This window comes from Rhineura floridana, chromosome 18 (assembly GCF_030035675.1).
Source record: "Rhineura floridana isolate rRhiFlo1 chromosome 18, rRhiFlo1.hap2, whole genome shotgun sequence".
NCBI lineage: Eukaryota > Metazoa > Chordata > Lepidosauria > Squamata > Rhineuridae > Rhineura > Rhineura floridana.
Genome location: NC_084497.1, coordinates 556,757 through 579,095, shown reverse-complemented (window position 1 = coordinate 579,095; position 22,339 = coordinate 556,757). Strand labels below are relative to the sequence as shown.

Below are 22,339 nucleotides of genomic sequence, written 5' to 3'. Positions count from 1 at the left end.
CGACCATGGTATCCTTCTGGGGAGGCTCGCGGAGTTGGGAGTTGGGGCACTGCTTGGCAGTGGCTCTGCTCCTACTTAGCGGATCGTCGCCAGAAGGTAGTGCTTGGGGAACATTGCTCGACACCCTGGACTCTCCATTGTGGAGTCCCTCATGCTCTTGTCCCCCATGCTCTTTAACATCTACATGCAGCCTCTGGGTGCGGTCATCAGGAGTTTTGGAGTGCGTTGCCATCAGTATGCTGATGACACGCAACTCTACTTCTCCTTTTCACCTTCTTCAGGTGAGGCTGTTGATGTGCTGAACCGTTGCCTAACCGCGATAATGGACTGGATGAGAGCTAATAAACTGAAACTTAATCCAGACAAGACTGAGACACTGTTGGTGAGCTCTTTACTTGCCCAGATGGTGGATGTTCATCCTGTTCTAGATGGGGTTACACTCCCCTTGAAGGAACAGGTTCGTAGCTTGGGGGTCCTTTTTGACCCTTCCTTGTCGCTTGGGGCTCAAGTGGCCTCGGTGGCACGGAATGCGTTTTAGCATCTTCGCTTAGTAGCCCAACTACGCCCCTATCTGGACAGTGATGATCTCGCCTCAGTTGTTCACGCTCTGGTAACCTCTAGACTGGACTACTGTTATGCGCTCTACGTAGGGCTGCCCTTGAAGACCGTTCGGAAACTTCAGCTAGTGCAAAATGCGGCAGCCAGGTTGTTAACGAGGACCCGCTGGTCTGCGCATATAATACCTGTCCTGGCCCGCCTGCACTGGCTGCCTATTTGTTTCCGAGCCAGATTCAAGGTGCTGGTTTTGACCTATAAAGCCTTACACGGTGTGGGACCACAATACCTTGTGGAACGCCTCTCCCGCTATGAACCTACCCGTTCACTTCGTTCAATATCCAAGGCCCTCCTCCGGGTACCAACTCATCAGGATGCCCGGAGGATTGTTATTAGATCTAGGGCCTTTTCTGTGGTGGCCCCCGAACTGTGGAACAGCCTACCTGTGGAGATACGCCTGGCGCCTTCGGTACTTTCTTTTAGGCGCCAGGTTAAGACCTGGCTATACTCCCAGGCATTTTAATGTTCAATGTGTTTCATTTAATTTTTTTTTTTCGTTTAACTTGTTGCTGATTTTATTGTAATTTTATTGTAATATTGTATTTTAATCTTGTTTTGTTCACCGCCCAGAGAGCTATTCGCTATGGGCGGTTTAAAAATGAAATGAAATAAATAAATAAATAATAAGTATTTGTGCGAAGTGCACCTCTGCAGAAACTCTTGGTCCAGAGTCCAGGCAGGCCTCAAGACAACGCCACTCCCTCTGGCTCTAACAGTAAGGAGTTTCTCTGCATGTGCGGTAGTGTGGCACCACCTGGTGGCCGCACAGAACCATTGCATGTGGTGCCTTTTCCAAGGTTGGATTCTCCTCTAACAAAACCATTTTCATAGGCAGTTTTGACAAATGTGCACGTTTTCTGCACGCAATTTCACCATTTTTGTATGGAATTTTCACTAAGATGTGCCGCCTTTATATGCACACTTTCCCCTAATAGCTGCCTCTTTCTAAACATTGTTTTGGAGAACTGCGGCTCGAAATTTGGATAAGGGCGAATTTTCAAAGGGTGGCTGTGTTTGGGTTCTCATATTGTTTTTGGAAAGTGTGAAAATTGATTGATTCGGCTTTAAATGGAAACTGAATCGAATTTCCCTACCAGCCCCTGTGGATCATGGTCAGGAGATGGTTATTGTCTATGGTCCTGCTTGCATGCTCCCATAGGCATCTGGTTGGCCACTGTAAGGACAGGATGTTGGCCTACATGCGCCATTGGTCTGATCCAGCAGGCTGTCCATTTGCTGGGTACCAGGGGGGAGCCCTTGTCAGCCAGAAGGATGTCGCAGAACTTTCACAACCTCGTTAGGATACAGTTCAAAAAGAATTTTTATTCCGGAAGTAAAACCGTTCTACAGAGGTACAAAACGCTAGCGTTCCAGGGGTGCTTTCTTGAGCCAAGACTGATTCAGGTTGCAAAATAAAAATAAAAGAAATCCACCAAAGCAAGCCTGTGAAGGAGTCACGCTGGAATCAAAAACAGGCCCAGTGGAATCTTTTCACCCGGGAAAGAGTCAGACCCATATCCATACCGATTGCACGGGGCTATCCTTGCTGGCAGAGAGAAGCAACTTGAGAAATCCGCAGGGGGCACACAGGGAGAAAAATACTGGCAAAAATTAAAAGCCAGGATAGGGGAAGAGGGAAGGGGAGGACATTCTACGAACAGTTGAAGCCGGGTGGCAAATCGGTGGCCCTTCAAATGCTATGAAAACATCAACATCTCCTCCATTTCCCGATTACGTCCTCTAGAAATCGGAAGAGTTATGGTGCAGCAACGGTGGCAGAGTTTCTCCGGGCCAATGAGGCATTTTGGATCGTGTCCAACGTTAGTTCTGTTCAAAAGCAGACCCACTGAAATTAAATGACAGAACTCCAACATTAGTTCATTCTAAACTTCCCCCCCCAACCTCTCACCCCCAAACTAGTTAATTAATATACTATTATTATAAGGTTATGAAGATTTGAAAAGAACCGGTATTTATCTTCATTTTCTGTGTCTTTTTCTTTTCTCCTCCATTCCGTTTTTAGAAAACTAGCTAGCTCCTTGTTAAAACCCACATGCTCATCTGCACAAAACCTTGCTCCACACTGCACACATTTCTTTTGACACTGCACAAAATGTGTCTAGCTCTGCTCTGAGTATAACCTAGTTGGATAGAACTCTTCATCCCCCCCCCAATGGCAGATTCAACAAATCTGGTAGCCCCCAGATTAGGTACGTGCCTTCACCAAACCCCCTTCTCTCTGGGTTGTAGTCAGCGAAGTCCTACTCAGAGTAGACCCATTGAAATTAATTAACCTAAGCTATTCAAGTCCATTCACTTCAACGAGCCTTCTCTGAGTGGGACTTGCCTTGAATACCTTCCTCCATCTCAAAAGATTCAGAGACCTGTATTCAACTAAATCCTACTCAGAGCAGACCCGCTGAAATTAATGAGCCTAAGCTAAATCACGTTTAATTGCTTCAGTGGGTCTACGCTGAGTAGGGCTAGCACTGGATACTACCCAGAGCTGTGATTATTTTGGGGTGCTTCAAATGCCCTTGATGCTGGTCATTGATTGAAAGTTGGTTGAAAGAATGCCCTTATGTGCAAGGGAAAAGTGGATAATCTTAGAATGGCGAAATCTGTGCCTCTTCAGATGCTGATGGACCATAACGCCTACTCACTCCCTGACCACTGGTCTTGAGTGCGGGGAGCTGAATGTCTATCTTCAGCAGGGCCACCGGTTCTCCATTCCTGTTCTAGGTTCATCAACGATTTGTTGCGCAGCAAAGAGATCCTCTGGAAAAAGCAGGGGCATGTGCAAGACAGGGAGGCCACAACGCGATCCTAGAGAGAGTCAATTTCGAACACAACTAATCGTTGTGGTCAATTTTGAACACAACTAATTAGCTCAGAAAGGAAGAGGCTGGTGCAGAACCATCAACCCCTCTGCAAGTTCAGAGGCAATGTTACGTTTGCAAACAACCTGATTCCTACAAACACACAAAAGGAGCCCACACTTCAAAAGGCCTGCAGCTCATTCCTTTTCACTGCAATTCAGCATTCTTAAAAAGGCACATCTAAAAGGCGACAGGTACTTTTGAACCTGCGCTCACCCAGAGGCCCCTGGGAACTGTCGTTTTGGAAAAAGCACCAGGACTTCTTGAGGCGTCTCGACCGGGCAAAGGGGGAACCGGTAGACCTCTGGATGTTGCTGGACTACACTCCCATCATCCCTGGCCACTGGCCATGCTGGCTGGTGGGTGTTGAGAGTCCAAGAACATCTGGAAGGCTATAGCTTCCATCTTCCTGCTCTGGACTTTTCACAAGGCAACGGTTCCCAGGGTTCTGAAGGGCAACCACAGACGTTTGAAATCCACAGCACTAGGTAATCTAAATGTCCTTCTTCGGCTCAGAGGGTTCCTTTGGTGGGCTCTTGGGCTTTTCACTGAGTACTTCTTCCTGGGGCTGAAGGCCATCTCCCGCTGCCTTTTCACCGCCATCCCTTGGCGTGTCCGGATGTTCCACCAAGCTGGGGGCAAAGGGCCCCACCACCCACGGGAGGGGGACATTCTGCACCACGTAATCCAGCATTTCATCCACGGACCCGCGGGCCTTAGCGATCCGCTCACAGCTCTGGGCCAGGAGGGCTGGGGGCACGTCTTGGAACGAGTCAGCCCCAGAGAAGGAGATGTGGAGGGCCTCCACAGTGTGGCGGACGTGCCGGACTTTGTCCTGGATGCCGGCCGGAAGACCTTGGACGCTGGCCATGAGGGTCACGCAGGAGTTCTGCAGCTGCCGGGTGAGACCCCGAAGCATGGTGAGAGTCTGGGGTTCAACCTGTGAGACACAAGGAGCTTTGTTTGCAAGAGGCAGTGCAGTGTAATGGTTAGGGTGTTGGACTCGGCCCTTGGGAGAGACCAGGGTTCGAATCCCCCACTCAGCCATGAAGCTCACTGGGTGACCTTGTCTCTCAGCCTAACCTACCTCACCGGGTGGTTGTGAGGATGAAATGGGGAGGGGGAGAACCATGTTAAAAATGTAATAAGTTAAATAAAGAATAACAACCCCGCGACAGTGCCTCCCTTCTGCAGCCTGAGAGATGGGGACAAACTGACCGTTCAACCAAAATAAATAGATAAAATTAGGAGAGGGCCAATTTCCCCCTTTGCCGCCGAGGGAGAGTGAGAGTGACAGGGAGAAGCTACCTCAGGCTGTACCAACGAGTCCTGCGGCTCATCGCTCTCAGGCTGCTGTTTCTGGCTCCATTCCAACCACATCTGATGTAGCTTTTCCTGACCACCCTGCAGCTTTTGGTCTACGCCCTGTTTGACATGCTCCATCTGACAAGGGACAAAACAAAAGGGGGAGGAGGTAGGGAGATGTTTCTTCAAAAAAATCCACTCCTCCCTCCACGTGGAAAGAGGCCCTCCTTGAAGCTGCCTGGCGAAATGTTAGTGTCTCATCGCTTCCTACCCGGATATCTGCACCTCCAATTTTTCTAGATTCTAAGCGATGGTTTCTGCAAGAGGCCTCAACCCTCTTCCGCTCCAAGCTTCTCCCCAGCCCTGAATCACAATGCCCAACCAGCCACTGTGATAGATGAAAGTGGAGCGAGAACATACTTTTCTCCCACTCGCCTAACACTAGACCTCAGGGACGTCCGTCGAAGCCGAACGTCGGAAGATTTGGGACGGACAAATGGAAGTCCTTTTTCATGCAGCGCTTAGTTAAACTATGGAATCTTCTCCCCCAAGATACAGTGATGGCCATCAACTTGGATGGCTTTAAAAGAGGATTGGACAAATTCATGGAGGATTGGTGGCTACTAGCCATGATGGCTGTAGTCTACCAAATATCTGAACAAATGCCCCCTTCCCTACAGAAGATCTGGGGTGTTAAGATGAGAAGATTGCCATGGATAGCTCCCAGCGAACAAGTTGCTCTCATGTGTTTCAGAACTACGGATAGCTCCTAGTGAGCAAGTTGCTCCAATCCTGGATTAGAGGGGCCTTTGGTCTGATTCAGCAGCCAGGCTCCTCTCATCTTTTTATGTCCCTAGATCCCTTTTGGGGTTGTCTTCCGGGCATTCAAACTAACCCCCTGTATTGCTTGTCAACATTCCACTACTGGTGCCCTCACCCTGGGCAGCTGAAGCTTTCATTGCGCCTTCTGTGATATCAGAGCAACTCAGCCAATGGTAGGCCACAGCCATTTCCCAAACCACAAAACAGTCCCGCCCCAGTTCAGGAACGCAACGAATATGCAGTCCAATAAAAGGCTCCGGAGCCCCCATCAGGGCATTCTTACCAGCTCGATGGTTTGGTGAAGTTGAGTGAGGGCATCCTGGGTGCTCTGCTTGGTGTTCCTCAGCTTGTCCAGGGAGTGTTGGTAGGCACGGTGGCGGAGCTTGGCCGAGAGAGACCCCAGGCGGACAAAGTAGCTCCGCTCGGCTTTCTGCTGTTCCACGGTGGCGATCTCAAAGCCCTCCACGGAGGTGGCCAGTTCGGCTGTGAGAGAGTGAAAAAAGGCCCTGCCTGTTATTGGGTCTGGCTGTTGGAATCCCTATCTTCCATCCCATCAGTCCCAATGGGCACCAGCCACCCCTGATAGGATATAAATTGAAGAAGAAGAAGAAGAAGAAGTTTTTAAAAAGGGAATTCCCAGGAGGAAGAGTATACCAACCAAGCTCTTGATCTGTCATCGGGAGGTAGTGATCCACCAGCTGTTCAGACTTGCCCAGCACCGCATCCACGCCTGTCGCAACCATCTGGCCCACTCTGGACCCCATGACGGTGTTCACGCCCCCAGCCACCACCGATCGGGTCATCTCCACGCTGCCCTGCACGGCCCCCTTGGCCATGCCCACCACACCGCTCACGCCACTGGCGACAGCATCCTTCGCCCCGTTGACGGTGCTGGAGACCAGTTCCTTAGTGTCTGCTGCCACCTGGAAAATTGGGGGATTGAACAGGCAAAGTGAGTGAGTGCCTGTAAGTCCGACTGCAGCTGCATTCATGCCATACATTTATCCCGCTATTATTCCACTTTAAACAGTCATGGCATCCCCCAGAGAATCCTGAGAGATGTAGTCTGTGAAGGGTTCTGACAGCCATTTCCTCTTCCCAGAGAAACTGGGACGGGCTCAGAGGGCAGTGAGGATGATCGGGGGGCTGGAAACAAAGCCCTGTAAGGACAGACTGACAGAACTAGGCATGTTTAGCCCAGAGAAGAGAAGATGGAGATATGATAGCACTCTTCAATGACACGAAAGGTTGCCACACAGAGGAGGGCCGGGATCTCTTCTTAATCATCCCAGAGTGCAGGACACGGAATAATGGGCTCAAGTTGCAGGAAGCCAGATTTCGACTGAACATCAGGAAAACCTTCCTGTTAGAGCGGTACAACAATGGAACCAATGACCTCAGGAGGTGGTGGGCTCTCCGACACTGGAGGCCTTCAAGAGGCAGCTGGACAGCCACCTGTTGGGAATGCTTTGATTTGGATTCCTGCATTGAGCAGGGGGTTGGACTGGATGGCCTTACAGGCCCCTTCCAACTCTACAATTCTATGATTTTCAGCTGCTTTATACCGAGTGAGGTTCACTGGTCCATCTAGCTACCCTGACTGGCAGGGGATCTCCAGGTTTTCAGAGAAGAAGCCTCTCCCAAACCTACCTGAAGATGCTGGGAACTGAAGCGGGGACCTTCTGCATGCAAGACAGATGGTCTGCCACTGAGCCAGTGCTCTTCCCTGATGGCGTCCCCTAACAGTCAAGAATTCCAAGGCTGCCATGGCCAGTATCTATTGGCCATCAAATGCCTGGGTAAAACAGGAATGTTTTAAACTCTCCAGCTGAGTGCAGGGCAGCTTGTTGATTGTTCAAAGCAAGTGGCTTCTCCCAAGTTTGGGGGGGTCGGGGTGGGCAAGCCTCACTTCTCAAGTTTGCAATGTGTCCCCACCCCAGCCACCAGGAACGTACATCCTTGCAGGGTAAATGTGGAGGCAAACAAAAACGAACCTTCTCAGACGGTTGTTGCAGAATAGGCAGTTTCTCTTCCAGCTTATCGAGGCCTTTGCAGGCGTACTCATTGGCTGTTGCAACTGAAAACAGGAAGAACACACACCGAGATTGCATCACTAGCAACCAACAACAACGACCCAGCTGTGTAGTGGGGGGTAGGACAATCTGGTGCCCACCCACCCCAGAATGCATGCAGGCAGTTTGGATGACAACGGCCTCTGCGGTAAAACAGTGGCCCCTCTGGTAGCCAGGGGATGGCTTCCATCAGATTTCCAGGCAAGATGGCTGTAAAGATATGCCTTGCCAAGGTGCTGGTCCTCATGGCTCCTGGGAGAGCTTTAAAAGTGGGTGCCCAGTGCCCGGTGAAAGTTGAGAAGCCGGAGAGATGGCTGCATGAGGTTTCAAATATGGACTGGAGACAAGGCGAGAGAGAAAAACTATCCCCCCCTGTACGTTATTTAACATCAAGCCTGGTGAAGTGTTTTAGAGCACCGTTCTTCAACCGTGGGTGCCCAGATGTTGTTGGACTACAACTCCCATCATCCTTGGCTGTTCAGAAAGCTATTACAGGTGCCAGCCATATTCTCCTAAGTGTTCTTTTACTGACTGTCTTAATGTTGACAAGTTGTTTTTGCTTATTATATTTGTTATGTCACTGTTTTATTATTTTTTGTTATTAGGAAATCGTTTTTGCAATTGTTTTTGAGATGTATTTTTGTTCCCCTTGCTGTAAGCCGCCTTGAGCACAATTTTATGTGGAAAGGCGGCATACAAATAAAATGATGAAATGATGAGTTGTTGCCCGACAACATCTGAGGACCCAAGGTTGAAGAACTGTGTTTGAGAGAACCTGAGTGCTTGCTCACTCCTGTCTCACGTTTTGGTTCATTTACTTGAGGCAGGGGGGACCTAACCAGGTGCCCTCCAGAGGTTGTTGGGACCATCTCCCATTAGCCCCAGTGGCCAAGCACGTCTAGTGGTCAGGGATGACAGCAACTGTAGTCCAGGAACATCTTGAGGGCCACACATCCCCTGGCCAAGCACTAAAGGTGCTGGCTGCCTGTGTATTTTGGAATTATGTCAATTCCTTTGCGTTTTTCTGTAGAATACGTTCACATCCACACCATGTATCTAACGTACATCTCTAATGCGCTTCTTGTCTCTAATGGGCCCTTCTTCCTCCAAAGAATTCTGGGAATGTTCATTTATCAAGAGTGCTAGAAACTGGAGCTCCAGGAGGGCTAAATGACCTTTCCCAGGATTCTCTGCGGGGAGGGAAGCCGTGTGCTTTAAATGTAAGGTGCGGGTGTGCCAACTTGCCCAACCTCAGCGCCCAAGGTATACAAGAAAACTGCCGTTCACGGCCGTCACCCAACTCTGAGGCTCCAGCTTGGTGAGGAGAGGCTGAGCGCCGCTCACGGCCACAGCTGCGATGGTCTTCACGCCTTTCTCTGCCACATCACAGACGGACTTGAGGTAGGGGTGAGTCTCTTTCGTGGAGGTGTAAGCGGAGGAGACCATGTCGTAGGTCGAGCTGACCAGGGGCAGGCTGGTGACCCGACTGACGACGTTCTGCCAAGAGGAGGAAGAGGAGGTTAGACATTGGGCATTTGCTCGTCCAATAACAAATGCTGCCAGCCAGTGCAGACACTACTGAGCTCGACAGACCAAGGCTGGCTGGCTCAACACCAGACAGGTTCCTCCGATTCACGGGTGAGACTCGCAGCAACGCACCTGCTGATCTGGCTCTTGGCTTTCAGGGGCCACTTCGCTCCTAACTTTTCCTTCTGACGACATGGCACAACTAGGGCAGAGAGAGAGAAAGATGAAGCTGTTAGGAGAGCCATGGGGGGGAACCCCACTTCTTCCCACTTATGGAACTCCCCGACACATAATTATGGGGAGGGATACTAGATCAGCAAACTTTTTTTAAAAAAGGGTTATACTACCCAGGAAACCATTGGCCCATTTAGCTCAGTGTTGCAGGCACTGACTGGCAGCTACTCTGCAGGGTTCCAGGCAGGGAGTCTCTCCTAGCTCTACCTGGAGATGCCACCATCGTGGATTGAGCCTGGGACCTTCTGCATGCAAGGCCGGTGTTCTAACCACTGAGCTACAGCCTCTTCCATGAATACCCAGTTCATGGAAGAACAGCTCTGACTTGCCAAAGCAGAACCTGCAAATCTGAAGGCGGTGTCTCTCTTCTCAACTTTTCCAACTTGTCTCCTCTGTTGCTTTTTGTCTGAGAAAATTTGCTTAAGGGTCCACTGTCATTTACTTTATTTATTTTGCAAGGGAGGAGGAGAAGTGTTGCAGAGTAGCAAAATTAGGTATTGAGCATCTGAATGAGCCTTTGTGTGTGAACCTTTGCCAAAGATTCCACCTTCCTTGCGAATTAGTCAGACAGAGACTTTAAGCTTTAAAATAAGAAATAACTACTTTATTCTGGAAGTACAGCTTGATAGGAAAGAGTTCTATATCTAGCTAACTAGCTAAGTTGGAGATGCAAACGCTAAGCCTAGAGTTTGCCCTCATGCTTGGAGGAGAGGGAGAGACAAAGAGAATATGTCTGCTCTCCCTCTCGAGAGAAAGAAGAAAAAGAGGAAGGAGATGTGGTCAACATCCTAAACGTATCAGTCTAGCAGGAAGGGAGAGTCAGCAGGAGATCAAAGGATAGGTATAGCCTAGCAATCAGGAGGTCTCCTCTCTAGCTACCCTTTTTTAACCCCTTGCAGCCTCAACCCAAAAGTTGGAGTTGAACCACATATTCCAACAATAAGTTGACCTTGTTTCCAGGGACCCCCACTCCAGTTTGCTGCCCTGCTCTCTACTCCACCGGCAACAGAAGAGCATTGCTGGATCAGTCCAGTGGCCCATCTAGTCCATCATCCTGGTCTCACAGTGGCCAACTAGATGCCCATTATGGGAAGCCCACAAGCAGGACCTGAGCGCAAGAGCAACTCTCCCCTCCTGTAGTTTCCAGCAACTGGGATTGGGAAGCATCCTGCCTCAGACTGTGGAGGCAGAACAGAGCCACTGTGGCTAGTAGTCCCTGATAGCCTTATCCTCCACGAATGCGGCTACCCATCCAAGCTGGTGGCCATCGCTGCGTTGACATTTTAAGTCGACCGTGCGCCTTGTCCTGCAAATAAATAAAACCTTTCCTCATTTCAAATCACGTCGCGCAGGTGAGAAACTCTAAGTTACAGAGTTCACTCTCCAGTCCATCTTAAATTCGTGAGTCACGCGACATTTTTGCTTAAGAAAACAAATGACTCTAGGGAGGTCTGCAAATACGAAACTACTCCCTAATCCTTAGCAAACACCCCAATCCACCCCATTCCCCAGACTTGAAATTCAGGTTTCTCCCATGGGGCTCAGTCAATAGGTTGCTGTTGTTGTTTAAAGCTCTGGGTTAGGCATTTTAGAATCACTAGTTTCCAGACTCCAGAGGCTGGTTAGAGATTTTTGAGCTTCTTGTCTCCTAAACCAGAGGGTCCCAAACGGTGGTTCGTGGATCCCCAGTGGTCCAAGAGCTACATTCAGGTGGTCCGCGGCATGTTGGCATCAAATATTCATGTTGGTTCTCAAATCGTACTCTAATTGCTTCTTTACTTCTCACATTCTATTGCAACTGGAATTCAGTGGAAGGCAAATTGGAATACAAGATAAGAAATGAATAAGAATGCACATTGTGATAGAAGATAGATGAGGACAACTTTTTTTAAAAAAACATACAGCATACAGCACAGGGCATTACAGAGTTGGTGCAACAGGGCAGAAACACCGTTCAGTGGCCTGCCAAGACCGTGGTCCGTGGCAGGAAAAAATGTCTGGGAACCACAGTCCTAAGCGAAGATTTAGGAGCAGGGAATTGGGAGCTCTGCTCAGCAGTGTTGTAGAACAGGGTTTGCCCTCCAATGGTCCATCATTCCTAACCTCTGGCCACGCTGGCTAGGGCTAATAGGAGTTGGAGTCCAACAATATCTGACCGGCTCCTCACCCGTGCCTTAAGCTAGCAGCACCATAGGTACTATTCTCCTTAGAGATCCAATGTGGGACAAAGTTTGGACCGTCTCTTTCAGTGTTTAGGCTATGCTTCCACCTATGTACAACCTGTACATCTGTAAACCACGGATGGGGAAAGCGGCAGGCATCCCGATGTTGCCGGCTACAACTCCCATCATCCCCCGACCACTGGCCCTGTTGGCTAGGGCTGATGGGAGTTGGGGGGGTGTCCAAGGACATCTGGAGGCCTACAGCTTCCCCACACCTGGATTAAGGGGCAGATGACAGACTTGTGAGCCGGGGGAAGCGCCACAAAGAGGTGATCCCAGGGAAAACGGTCCACATGGCCCAGGACCTTGAAGGAAGGCTGTGTGCAATTAGTAGGGGAAGACGGCAACCACGGAACAACAGACGAATCTGACTAATACTGAGTCAGACCACTGGTCCACCTAGTTTAGTACTGTCCACACCAGTGGTTCCCAACGCTTTTGGTATGGGCGACCCCCAAGTCCAAATTTGTTGGGAGTAAAGCACCAACACGTATTACAAGTGACTTGATTCACTGGGGGAGCGATTGCCCTTCTGTCTATCCATTCTTCCCTCCGCTAATTCCTCTTCTAAAGTGTTTGTTCTTGTTGTAGGCTTTGCTCCTCCCCTTCCTTCTCTTCCTTGCCTTTGTTCCCAGCTGGTTATTCATGGCTCCCTGAGCGAAGGCTGTATGGCTGCTTCAGCATGTCTGACTTTGCCTCTTTGCAGTAATAAACCTTAAGTGTCTTCATTTTTTCAGCTCCCAGCCTCAACAGACCAATTATTTCTGCTGCAATATACATGACAACTCTAACAAAATTTGCATGGTATGGTGACCCATTGATTTATTGCCACGTGGATTGTGGACCTTAGGCCTTCAGCAGCCATCAGTTTCAGGTGTTTGAACTGCAAGTTTGTCCATTTTCAAAAGCATTACTCGAACGCATCCAAGCAAAGATCTAAGCACCCCAATTAATGTGGATTTTGTTGAAATATTTATCATACTTAACAAAGTTATTCAGTTTTGGTTATGGGAATGCAAGCGCAGCATCCACCTGATGGCAGGGTATTTGGAGTTTTACTAAGAAAGCCCGTGGCCTCCTTGCACCAGGCTTTGCGACCCAGTTGGGAGTCGTGACCCACAGGCTGGTCTACACTGTCTGGCTGTACCTCTCCAGGGTTTCAGAGAGGGGATCTCTTCCAGCCTGGAGATGCCAGGGATTGAACCTGAGATCTTCTGCATGCAAGGCAGGTAATCTATCAGTGAGCCAAGGAGGCAAGAGGTAACCTCAGGGCTTGAATAAAGCTGCCTTGGGCATGCTGACCAAATGCACTCAGGTCTGTTCAGGGAGTCAACTTTGCCCTAGTGGGCCGCTTGCCACTGGCCTTACTCATTTGAGAACACAGCAGGAAGGTCAACCTTTGCCGACTCAGAGAACGCACAGCCATGCAATCGTCAGCCATGTTTGTGCAACACGTTGCACAATTACTTCCCTCCCCCCCATGGGTGAAAGGTGTTCAGTTGGAGAGCCAGGTATCCAAAATCCCCCACAAGCTGAGCATGATTCAATGCTCAGGAGACAACGGCACCTTCGCCCACTCAGCAATACAGGTAACACTGTTTTGCATTAACTCCCCCCCCCAAATTATTTTGAACTTAACCCGGCAAAGTGCCTTGACGTTTGTGTCGCCCATCTCAAGTGGAACAACATTACCCCCATTTTATAGGATGCAACAGTGAGGCAGAGAGAGAGAGACCTGCATTGGTACAATCCTCTTTCAAAGAAGGCAGTTTTCTAGTGGCTTTCTAGGTTTGTTTTTTTACTTATTTACATTTTTTATGCCCACCTTTCCAGCCTGAAGGCACACTTGCCTTTTGAGCAACCTTCCCAGGAATTTGTGGGAGGAGAGGGAGAGACATGCCAGTGATGGGCGGGACCAGGGTAAAAACTGGGTGGAGCAACTTATGCAAATGTTAACTTTGAATCACTTTGCCGACTAAGTTGCCCCTGAGTTGTGGAATTCCCCCCAAAATGCAGCTCATTGTGTCGTTTCTGTCATATGCTGATGACACACCTCTTCACCTTAACTGCTGCTGCTATTATCATGATTATTATATCATCATCACATCCAGTCCTTCCTTCCAAAGGAGCCCAAACACAAACAAAACAATTTAACAAGCACAAGGAAAACACGCTAAAAACCGTTCAAAACCACAATTACAATGACACTTTGACACATAGGTTTAGGACCCACTCACCTTCTTGACTGCAATTGGCTTTAAACCGATTTCAGTGTTGTAGTTTTGCAAATCTTTTACAAGAATGCATTTCCCTTAGGGTGAAGGGCGGGTAAAAAGCAAGCAAATGAATAATTATTATCAATAATAGTTTTTGCAAACTCCTCTCTGTCTTCCGTCCAAACAAGCAAAAGGCAATGTCAGACTTTCAAGACATGTTTGAGTCAGGGGAAGAAGAAAAAAAGCTCAAGGAGACTGCAAAGGAGTGTCACTAAAGGTATGGCTTACAAAAAGTCCCAAGGGCCAGGTAGAGAAATCTAGATGGAGAAACCTAATGGGGAAAGGCCATAGTTCAGTGACACAGCATCTGCTTTGCATTTGGTAAAATGTACACTTATTCATAGAATCACAGAGTTGGAAGGGGCCCGTAAGGCCATCCAGTCCAACCCTCGCCCACTGCCCACTTTTGCCTCCAGCTCCGCCCACCACCTGCACGTGGCTCCCAAAACGGAATGCTGCCCACCTGCTGAAAACAGTATCTCACCCTTGCACGAGTTGAACAAGTTTGTTTAAAAAAGCGTATCAAATAGGCTTTTCCAATACTCCTGTGCTTGACCCCTTTGAATCAAGGCAGAGAAGGAGCCTGTTAGGTTACACTTGTCTAGCTCGGCGGTTCCCAAAAGGTGGCCCGCAGATCTCCAGTGGTCTGCGGGCTTCATTCAAGTGGCCCACGGCACATCCGCGTTAAATCAAACTGATGTTTAATTCCCCCCCCCCTTGCGCAGCATTTGATGGTATTGCGGTTTAATTTCCAAGGAACACAAACCGCAAGGTGATAAAATGCAGGAGAAGAAATCAAAGCAGCAAGACAAAGGCAATGAAGACCACAGGCAGGAAAAAAACGATGAAGTGGTCTGCTATGGCCCTCAGCCATTTCCCAGTGGTCCATGGGGGCGGGGGAGTTTGGGAATCACCCTCCTAGAGTAACACCAAGCCCAATTTCCCCCTTTTGAAGTCCCCTCGGTTAAGGAAGTTCAGCCCGCTTGCAGCTATCTCTGCGAGAAACGTATCAGCAGGTTCGCCGGTGGCAGGATTGCGCCCAGATCTGTAACACTGTTGGAAAAAATGTTCTTCATTCATTAACTTGCCAGTGCTCAACTTACTTGCGCCTGGGAAATGTCCCCCTATGGTGGTTTTGTTTCAAGTCGGGACGGATGGGTCCCTTTGAAGAGGCCCCGAATCGCTTAGGCACGAAGCCAAGAGACCTGCTCTGCTTTCAGCCCCGGAGGGACGCAAATGCTTGCTCACATCAGGCGAAAAAGTTTTGCAAAAAGGAACCAAACTCCGGAAGCAAAACCTAGAAGGACTGAGAGAGGGGGGGGAGAGGAATGTGAAGAGGCAGAAAAGCCCCCCTCCTTTTAAACAAAAGCATTCCACAAAGATCCAGCGGTACTTTCGAGACACATTTTGATCTTCCTTTTGCATTTTAAAAAAATACACACTAGTATTATGTGCATTCGGGAGTCTTTTCTCCGCTTTGCCATTTTTGAACGCCTAAACATTTAGAAAACACACCCACACATTTTAAAAGGAGACATCGCACTACCAGTCAGTCTCTAGGAATTAGGAGGAAAATATCCCTCGATCTCATAGGGGGTTTGCATTTATTTTATTTTATTTTATGACGATTCCAAATTCCTAACAAGTGCAATCGTATACGTGTCTACTCAAAAGCAAATCCCATTGTTTCCCACGGAGTTTAGCCCCAGGATAAATATGCATAAAATCGCGGCGGTAGTTTTTAAAGCGGGAGGGCGGGTAGGAGGGAAGGAAGAGGCACGTTGAGAGCGTAGGAATCTGGGGGGGGGATGTTTGTGCGTCTTTTTAAACACACTCTCTGAAGCTACAGGCGTGCAATTGCCAGCACACGTAGCACATTAAGATCAGCAAATTCCCACCCACTCAGTTTTTTTTTAAAAAAAGTTTACCCCCCCAATCTGGGACACGCCAAATCTGGGGACCCCCCCCAACCAACTTCACACACGTACACACACGCTTTCCCTCTGGAAAAAGCTCGTTTCTAACCCCGGAGAGATCACACACACCCCTTGAAACAATAGAACCACAGTCATACCTTTCAGTTACCCCGGGGTAACCTCTGGATGCGATCCGCTCCCACCACCACCGAGCTAGAGGTGACTTAGCTCGCCACCCCAGGGGTTGGGGGCGTGGTTAGAACGAGCGCCGCTTTGCTACACTGTAGCGCGTCGGAGCCAATCAGCCGAGGGGAGGCATCGGCCGCAGCCAATGGGGAGCGGCGGAACGCGACTGGGAACGGAACGTTTCCTGGCGAACTTCTTACAAAGGAAGAAATCATCACGTAACCGAAAGGGCTGCCTCTGCACGTGTGCCGGAGAGGTGAACGTGGGGACAAGCAGGGATCTGGTATTGATCAATATATGATCATCAGGGGTTGGCTGGAACATTCCCTGCTTCTGAAAAACAAGAGCCAGCGCTGGAATTAGTGAACTAGTTAGTTATTTTTTTTTTAAAAAAAGAGTGTTCCTAAGCACATGCAGAAGTCTGGCCACCTGGAGGTTTGGGTAGCCGCTGGGATCCCACACAGCTCACATTGTGATGCCATGAAATCCACCGTAAGAAACCAAAGAAGCAATTAAAACACAACTCAAAATCTATAGGAGCATTTGTGTGGTGGGTGTGCCGTTTTCCATCTTCAACCCTAACTCCACAGACACACCACGGACCACCTGAATGAAGCTCACAACCCCCTGGTGGTCCACAGACCAGTTTGGGAACCCCTGAGATTTGTAGGGTCAGAGCTGCGAGTTGTGCATACGAACACCCCCTTAACACAAACGCAGCTGATTCCATCGTCAGGACAGATCCCCGTCCGTCAGCTCCTAAACCAGAAAATGCAGCTGGTCTTGGAGTCCAAAAGAAAGTTGCCCAGGCATAGTGACTATGGCAACTGGAAGGGGTTGCTTCAGACCACTGTTTCCATGCACCTTGCAGGCTTGAGTTACCATGGCAACCCCTCTGCATAGGTTCTGCTGATCCGCTCTGGAAAGGGGGTCTGATTCTGCCAAGCGCTGAGTCCCATTTTGGAGGACTGTCAGATGCAACCCCCCCCCAGCTGTTGTGGAGGGAACAGAGCTATGGAGGAGTGGAGGATATATTTTTGTCACAGGATACCTAATATGTAGGGACTCCAAAGAATTCTTTCGGGAATGGAAATGGGAAAAGTAATTGCTACAATTCGCATTCGAGACCAGGAGTGGAAATCAATCGGGTGAATACAAGCAGTCAGTGCTTTTTTGGTCAAAAATGAGGTGCCGGTACTCATATCTTGACAAATGTGCCGTGGGTCCATCACAAAATGGCTTTCTTGGGCAGCAAAAAAGAGGCGCCCCTATTCTGTAGCGGTGAGTATTGTCACAGAGAAAGTCCTCCGAGTGGTACTTGCTATCGTGGTGTTTTTGTTTTTAGTCGGCGAATGTTAAACAAATAATTTTCTGCATTGTTTGTGTTGCTTCCCTTCTGCTGAAATTATGTAATCAATGGCGTTTGTTTTGGCCATACAGACGAACAACTTGGGCTTTAGCAGCAGCTGAACTGTAGTGGAATGGAAACAGCAGTGACTGTGATGGACACATCCTTAGCGATGCATCAGATTTCATCCTTAATTTGGGAAGGATGTGTTTGTTTCTCATTTTCCCAATCTTAAATCCACTTCTCCACATTTCTGCAGCAATTTGCTAACTTTCTTTTAACCCTCCTGAAAATCCTTCAGCAATTTAGTCTGAATTTTGCCTAACGCGCACATTTTTGCTGAAGCTTTGAGTGCATTTTTGCAAGAAATAGAGCATGCATTTTTGTATGTTCTTTTCACTCATTTTTATCCACACTTCCCCTCGACCTATGCATTCTTGTAAACAGGGTTTGATCGGACAACTGCTTCGCAATATTCGGATATGTGCCAGTTTCAAAGGAGAGCTGTGTTTCAGTTCTCATATTGTTTCAGAAAGTGCGAGTTGGATAGATCTGGCTTTAACTACGAACTGAATTGAATTTCTCTTCCAGTCCTAGGCCCCGCCTACCACTTGCCTGTGGCCCTCAGAAGGTTCCGCAGAAGGGGATGCGGCCCTCAGGCTGACAAAAATTCCCCACTCCTGGTCCGATTCTTAATGTTACTCTTCTATGTTTGACATCAATGGCTCCCCTCCTTTTTATTTCAAGAAAAGAGGACAGAAACCACCCACACACCCACACACACCAGGATAAAGCAGCCAGCCACCTTCGGTTGGCAAATACGATTTTGCCTTTGGATTTTATTGCACAGTTAAATCACAGCAAATTGCCTGGCATCTTTAAGCAATTGGGTTTAATTTAAATCTTCCATGGTAGAGCCGCTTTGCGATAAATTTCTGAGCGAGAGATGTTTGCCGATAAGATGGTGCATTTTGTTCCCAATTAACAATGCTTTTTGGAGTGGGGGGGAGGAGAGAGGTAAGGAGAAGGAATGAAGAGGGGGAAGAAAAAACAGCACTGTGGTCACGTTCACGACATGCAGTTCAAGGACACTGAAAGCACACGGCTTCCCCCAGAGAATCCTGGAAACTGTAGTTTACCCTTCTCAGAACTACAATTCCCAGCACCCTTGACAAACAACAGGAAAAGGAAACACAATGCAAATGGGGGGCAGGGAGAATATAATGAATTGCATATCATTTGCGAACTGAAAGCAACAATGGCAGCAAATGCTAATCATATCCACTGGATTGATTTCTGTTCCGGACATGGCATGAAAAAGAAAACACTGGGAATTTCCAATCCAGAGGGAACCCTCTGCTCAGTGATAGAAAAGATGAGAGCTGCTGCCAGTCAGAGCAGACAGACAAATCCTGGGAGGGAGGGACAAATAACCTTGTGGGAAGCTCCTATGATTTTGGAGATGTGGGCATTTTTCATCCCACCATTTTCAAAAAGGACAGGGGAGCAAAAACTGGACACATCTTGGGGATTCAGCAGGAACCAAAGTCAGCCTCGCCTAGAGTCATCACCGCTTGACCTTCCAGGCTCTTGGGATAAGCACAGATCACGTCTCGGGTGGAATAGAGTAAGACAGAGTGAAGCTTCACCCAATTCAAGAGGGCGCGCATGCGACAATCACACACCCATGGATTGCCAGAGAGATCAAGACTGAGCTTTGTACCCTGGCCTGAAAACTGTGGATTCCACGAGGTGAGCTTGTTTTTGGAGATGTCCAACAGTTCCAGAAGGCCCAAAGGCTTGAAGATCCCAGCTGGCAGATCGGTAAAGCTGTTGTTTTGGAGGAACACAAACCCCAGCCGTGGAACTCCATGGAAGGTCTCCTCTGTGACAGAGCGGAGTTGGTTGCCTTCTAAGATTAACTTCTCAAGACGGGGCATCCCCTCAAGGATCTGCGGAGAGAGCTTGCAGAGGAAGTTGAACGACAAGTCCAGAGTTGTCAAATTCCCAAGTTTGTTGAAGCAGTAAGGGGGCACGTCCTTCAGCTGGTTGTTGGAGAGGTCGAGGAACTCGAGCTGTTCTAAGGTTTGGAACCATGATGGGTGCAAGGTGACCAGTTGGTTCCCCTTGAGAACCAGTTGCTTCAAAGCGCTGGAATTCTCAAAGATCCCCGGAGGCAGATCTTCTAGCAGATTATCCGTCAGATCCAGTGCATGCAACTTTGGGAGGTTACGGAAGAGGCCAGTGGGAAGGGTCTTCAGTCTGTTATTGGACAGGTGAAGCTCCTGAAGGTTGGGAAGACCCACAAGGGCATCCACACCGATGGTGGAGATGTTTGTGAACTCGACAGAGATCAGCCTGGTCTGTCGAGGGAAGCCGACTGGGAAATTGTTAAGGGATGGGGAGTTGCAAGAGAACTCGGTGATGTTCATCGAGGTGGGCAGGGGAGGGCACAGGAGAGCCTGCAGGGGACAGCAGTAAAGGGACATCAGAATGCAAGCAATAAAAATCGCCGGGACAGAGGAATCCATCTTGAGGCTCTGTATGGGTGCAGAAAGAAAGAGATTTTATCTACACACTTGTAAATAATGTACCTTCGGTAGATATTGCAAAGTAGAAACCTACAGGACCATTTCAGTCGTCTTCGACCTACTATTGTTCTTTCTTGCAGATGGCTTCACTGGTTAACTCTGAGTCTGCTTTCTCTCAGAATGGTCATTATTACTGGAAAAGGCAGAGGCCTGCTGTCCAGTCTCATAACTGACAACTTGCGATAAAAGACTGGGCGATATAAACATATAATTAACCACTCTCCTTCCTCTGTTTATTCAAAAAGGTATAATAGCCCTTGGTGTTACCTAAACTACTTCCGTGTAAGCCCATTAAATGAATTTGCAAACAGTTTTCAACAGGTCTCGCCCAAAAGGGGTCAGAGTTGTATCCGTTGAATTTACACACCTCCAGCCCACCTTGAGAAAGCAAACATTACATTTTGTCAGATCTAGCACTTTCCAAAGGGGACGGGCCGTTGACAACATGTCACATAACATCCACACCGCACATGTAAAGCTCCTTTAAAGCACATGGCTTCCACCCCCCAAAAATCCAAAGAAAATTCTATGGCATTTTAGTAAAAATTTATTCTAAAACACACATTTTTGTCTGCATGGTTTTTTTTTCACACTAAGGTACACGTTTTTGCAACCAGAGGTCTATAAATTTGAGGAGGGGGGCCATATTCTATTCCTGTTCAGTCCAAATGGAACTGACTGAGCTCAGTCCAGAGTGCAAGAGTCCTACTTCTATTTGAGAACCTTAAGAACTAGAAAGTTGAGCAAACGGCAATGAAGGCTGCATTTTGGAGCCAGTTCCTGTACTTCTGTCACAGGATGGCAGAACACACAGACCCTCATGTCCATCTCTTGTGACCCCTCCGTCTGCATTTCTGACCATTCTCAGCCTAGCTTTGACACAGTCCTCCCCATTTCTCTCTCTCCCCCAGTTCAGAGTCTCTAAAGCTGAAATCAGGAGATATTTACTGACGCTGACAAAGGCCAGGAAAAGTTGTGGTGGAATTGGCACTTACCTGTGTCGCTCTCTCCAAACCTGGTCTCCAGCAAACACTTTCTTCAACAGTCTCTAGCAGAAGAATCTGTTTTACTTTCCCCTTATCGTTGGGACAGAGAACTGGAGCAATGAGGCCCCCAACACACCGGAAAGGCCCCCTTATCAGGAAGACAACAGAAGGGGAGGGCGCTGAAGGAAACCAAAAGCCTTCTCAGAAATATTACCCAAAGGCTGGGCTTTTCTGTTGCGTCACCTTGTTGGGAAACACACTCTGTTGAAATCTGAAGAGAGCTGAGCCAAATTTAGGCCCAAGAGGACACAGAGGGTGGCATTTGAATTACCTGAAGCCAACGACCGGGGTGAAAAACAATTCCCCCAAACTCTTGTTTTGGGGGGTAGTGAAACTTGCAAATTTGTTTGGCACAGTGGGGAGGAGAGCCTGGCTGGGAGTCCAGAGTCTATGAGTTCAAATCCCTGCTTGTGTCTCCTGGGCATCAAGGGCCAGCTAAAAATCACCCCGCAGCGAGTGGCTCCGGGGTTACGTGCCCTGCCACCTGTGCAGCCGTGGCCAAGCTGCATAGTCACAAGGAGCTCAGTTGCCCCCCAGCTGGCATTTGCGGACAAGGAAGGGGCTGGCTTGTGCAGCTGTGGCAAGCTAAGCAGGCCCTAGCCAGCTGGGGAGGACTAGCCTCAGATGGAGGCAATGGTAAACCCCCTCTGAATACCGCTTACCATGAAAACCTTATTCATAGTGTAGCCGTAAGTCGGGATCGACTTGAGGGCAGTCCATAGAATCCTACCGTTGAAGAGTTGGTTCCATTGTTAAGTTGCTCTTGCCATCACCATAAGAACATAAGAGTCCTGCTGGATCAGGCCAGTGGCCCACCTAGTCCAGTCTCCTGTTCTCACAGTGGACAACCAGATGCCCATTCTGGGAAGCTCTCGAGCAAGACCTGGGTACAAGAGCAACTCTCCCCTCCTGCGGTTTCCAGCAACTGGCATTCAGAATCACGCTGCCTCCGACCACGGAGGTAGAGCATAGCCATCATGGCTGGCAGCCATTGATAGCCTCCTCCACAAATGTATCTAATCCTCTTTGAAAGCCACCCAAGTTGGTGCCCATCCCTGCCTCTTGCGGAAGTGCATTCCATAGTTTAACGATGGGCTGCGTGAAGAAGGACTTTTGAAGAAGATTCTACGACAATTCAGTTGAAATCTACCTTCTGGCCCTTGTCACGGAGGTGCTACCCGCCCCTCTGGTCACTGTTGTGCCTGCTGCGTACCTGGAAAGATTGGCGAGGATCTCAGGGTGCCATCGGTACAGCTGTCCTACCAATGCAACCTTGATGCCCCAACCTCACCCCCCCATC

At 48.8% G+C, this 22,339-nt stretch overlaps 2 protein-coding genes across 2 annotated transcripts in view; both read right to left on the bottom strand.

Annotated features, from left to right (window-relative positions):
* Positions 1-16,130, bottom strand: part of LOC133372749 (uncharacterized) — a 33,436-nt gene extending 17,306 nt beyond the window's left edge. The window contains exons 1-9 of the mRNA XM_061601809.1: positions 16,027-16,130; positions 15,056-15,258; positions 9,353-9,422; positions 8,995-9,190; positions 7,616-7,698; positions 6,280-6,544; positions 5,905-6,104; positions 4,803-4,937; positions 3,989-4,434 (exon numbers count right to left, since the gene is read on the bottom strand). Coding sequence (XP_061457793.1) covers positions 3,989-4,434; positions 4,803-4,937; positions 5,905-6,104; positions 6,280-6,544; positions 7,616-7,698; positions 8,995-9,190; positions 9,353-9,415 — 1,388 coding nt within the window. The 5' untranslated portion in view covers positions 9,416-9,422; positions 15,056-15,258; positions 16,027-16,130. The remainder of the gene's footprint in view (positions 1-3,988; positions 4,435-4,802; positions 4,938-5,904; positions 6,105-6,279; positions 6,545-7,615; positions 7,699-8,994; positions 9,191-9,352; positions 9,423-15,055; positions 15,259-16,026) is intronic.
* Positions 16,131-18,208: 2,078 nt separating this feature from the next.
* Positions 18,209-21,201, bottom strand: LRG1 (leucine rich alpha-2-glycoprotein 1). The gene is made up of 2 exons (XM_061601666.1): positions 20,989-21,201; positions 18,209-19,942 (listed from the first exon to the last, which is right to left on the bottom strand). The coding sequence occupies exon 2, from the start codon at positions 19,931-19,933 to the stop codon at positions 18,935-18,937; it is 999 nt and encodes a 332-aa protein (XP_061457650.1). The 5' UTR covers positions 19,934-19,942; positions 20,989-21,201; the 3' UTR covers positions 18,209-18,934.
* Positions 21,202-22,339: the final 1,138 nt, after the last annotated feature.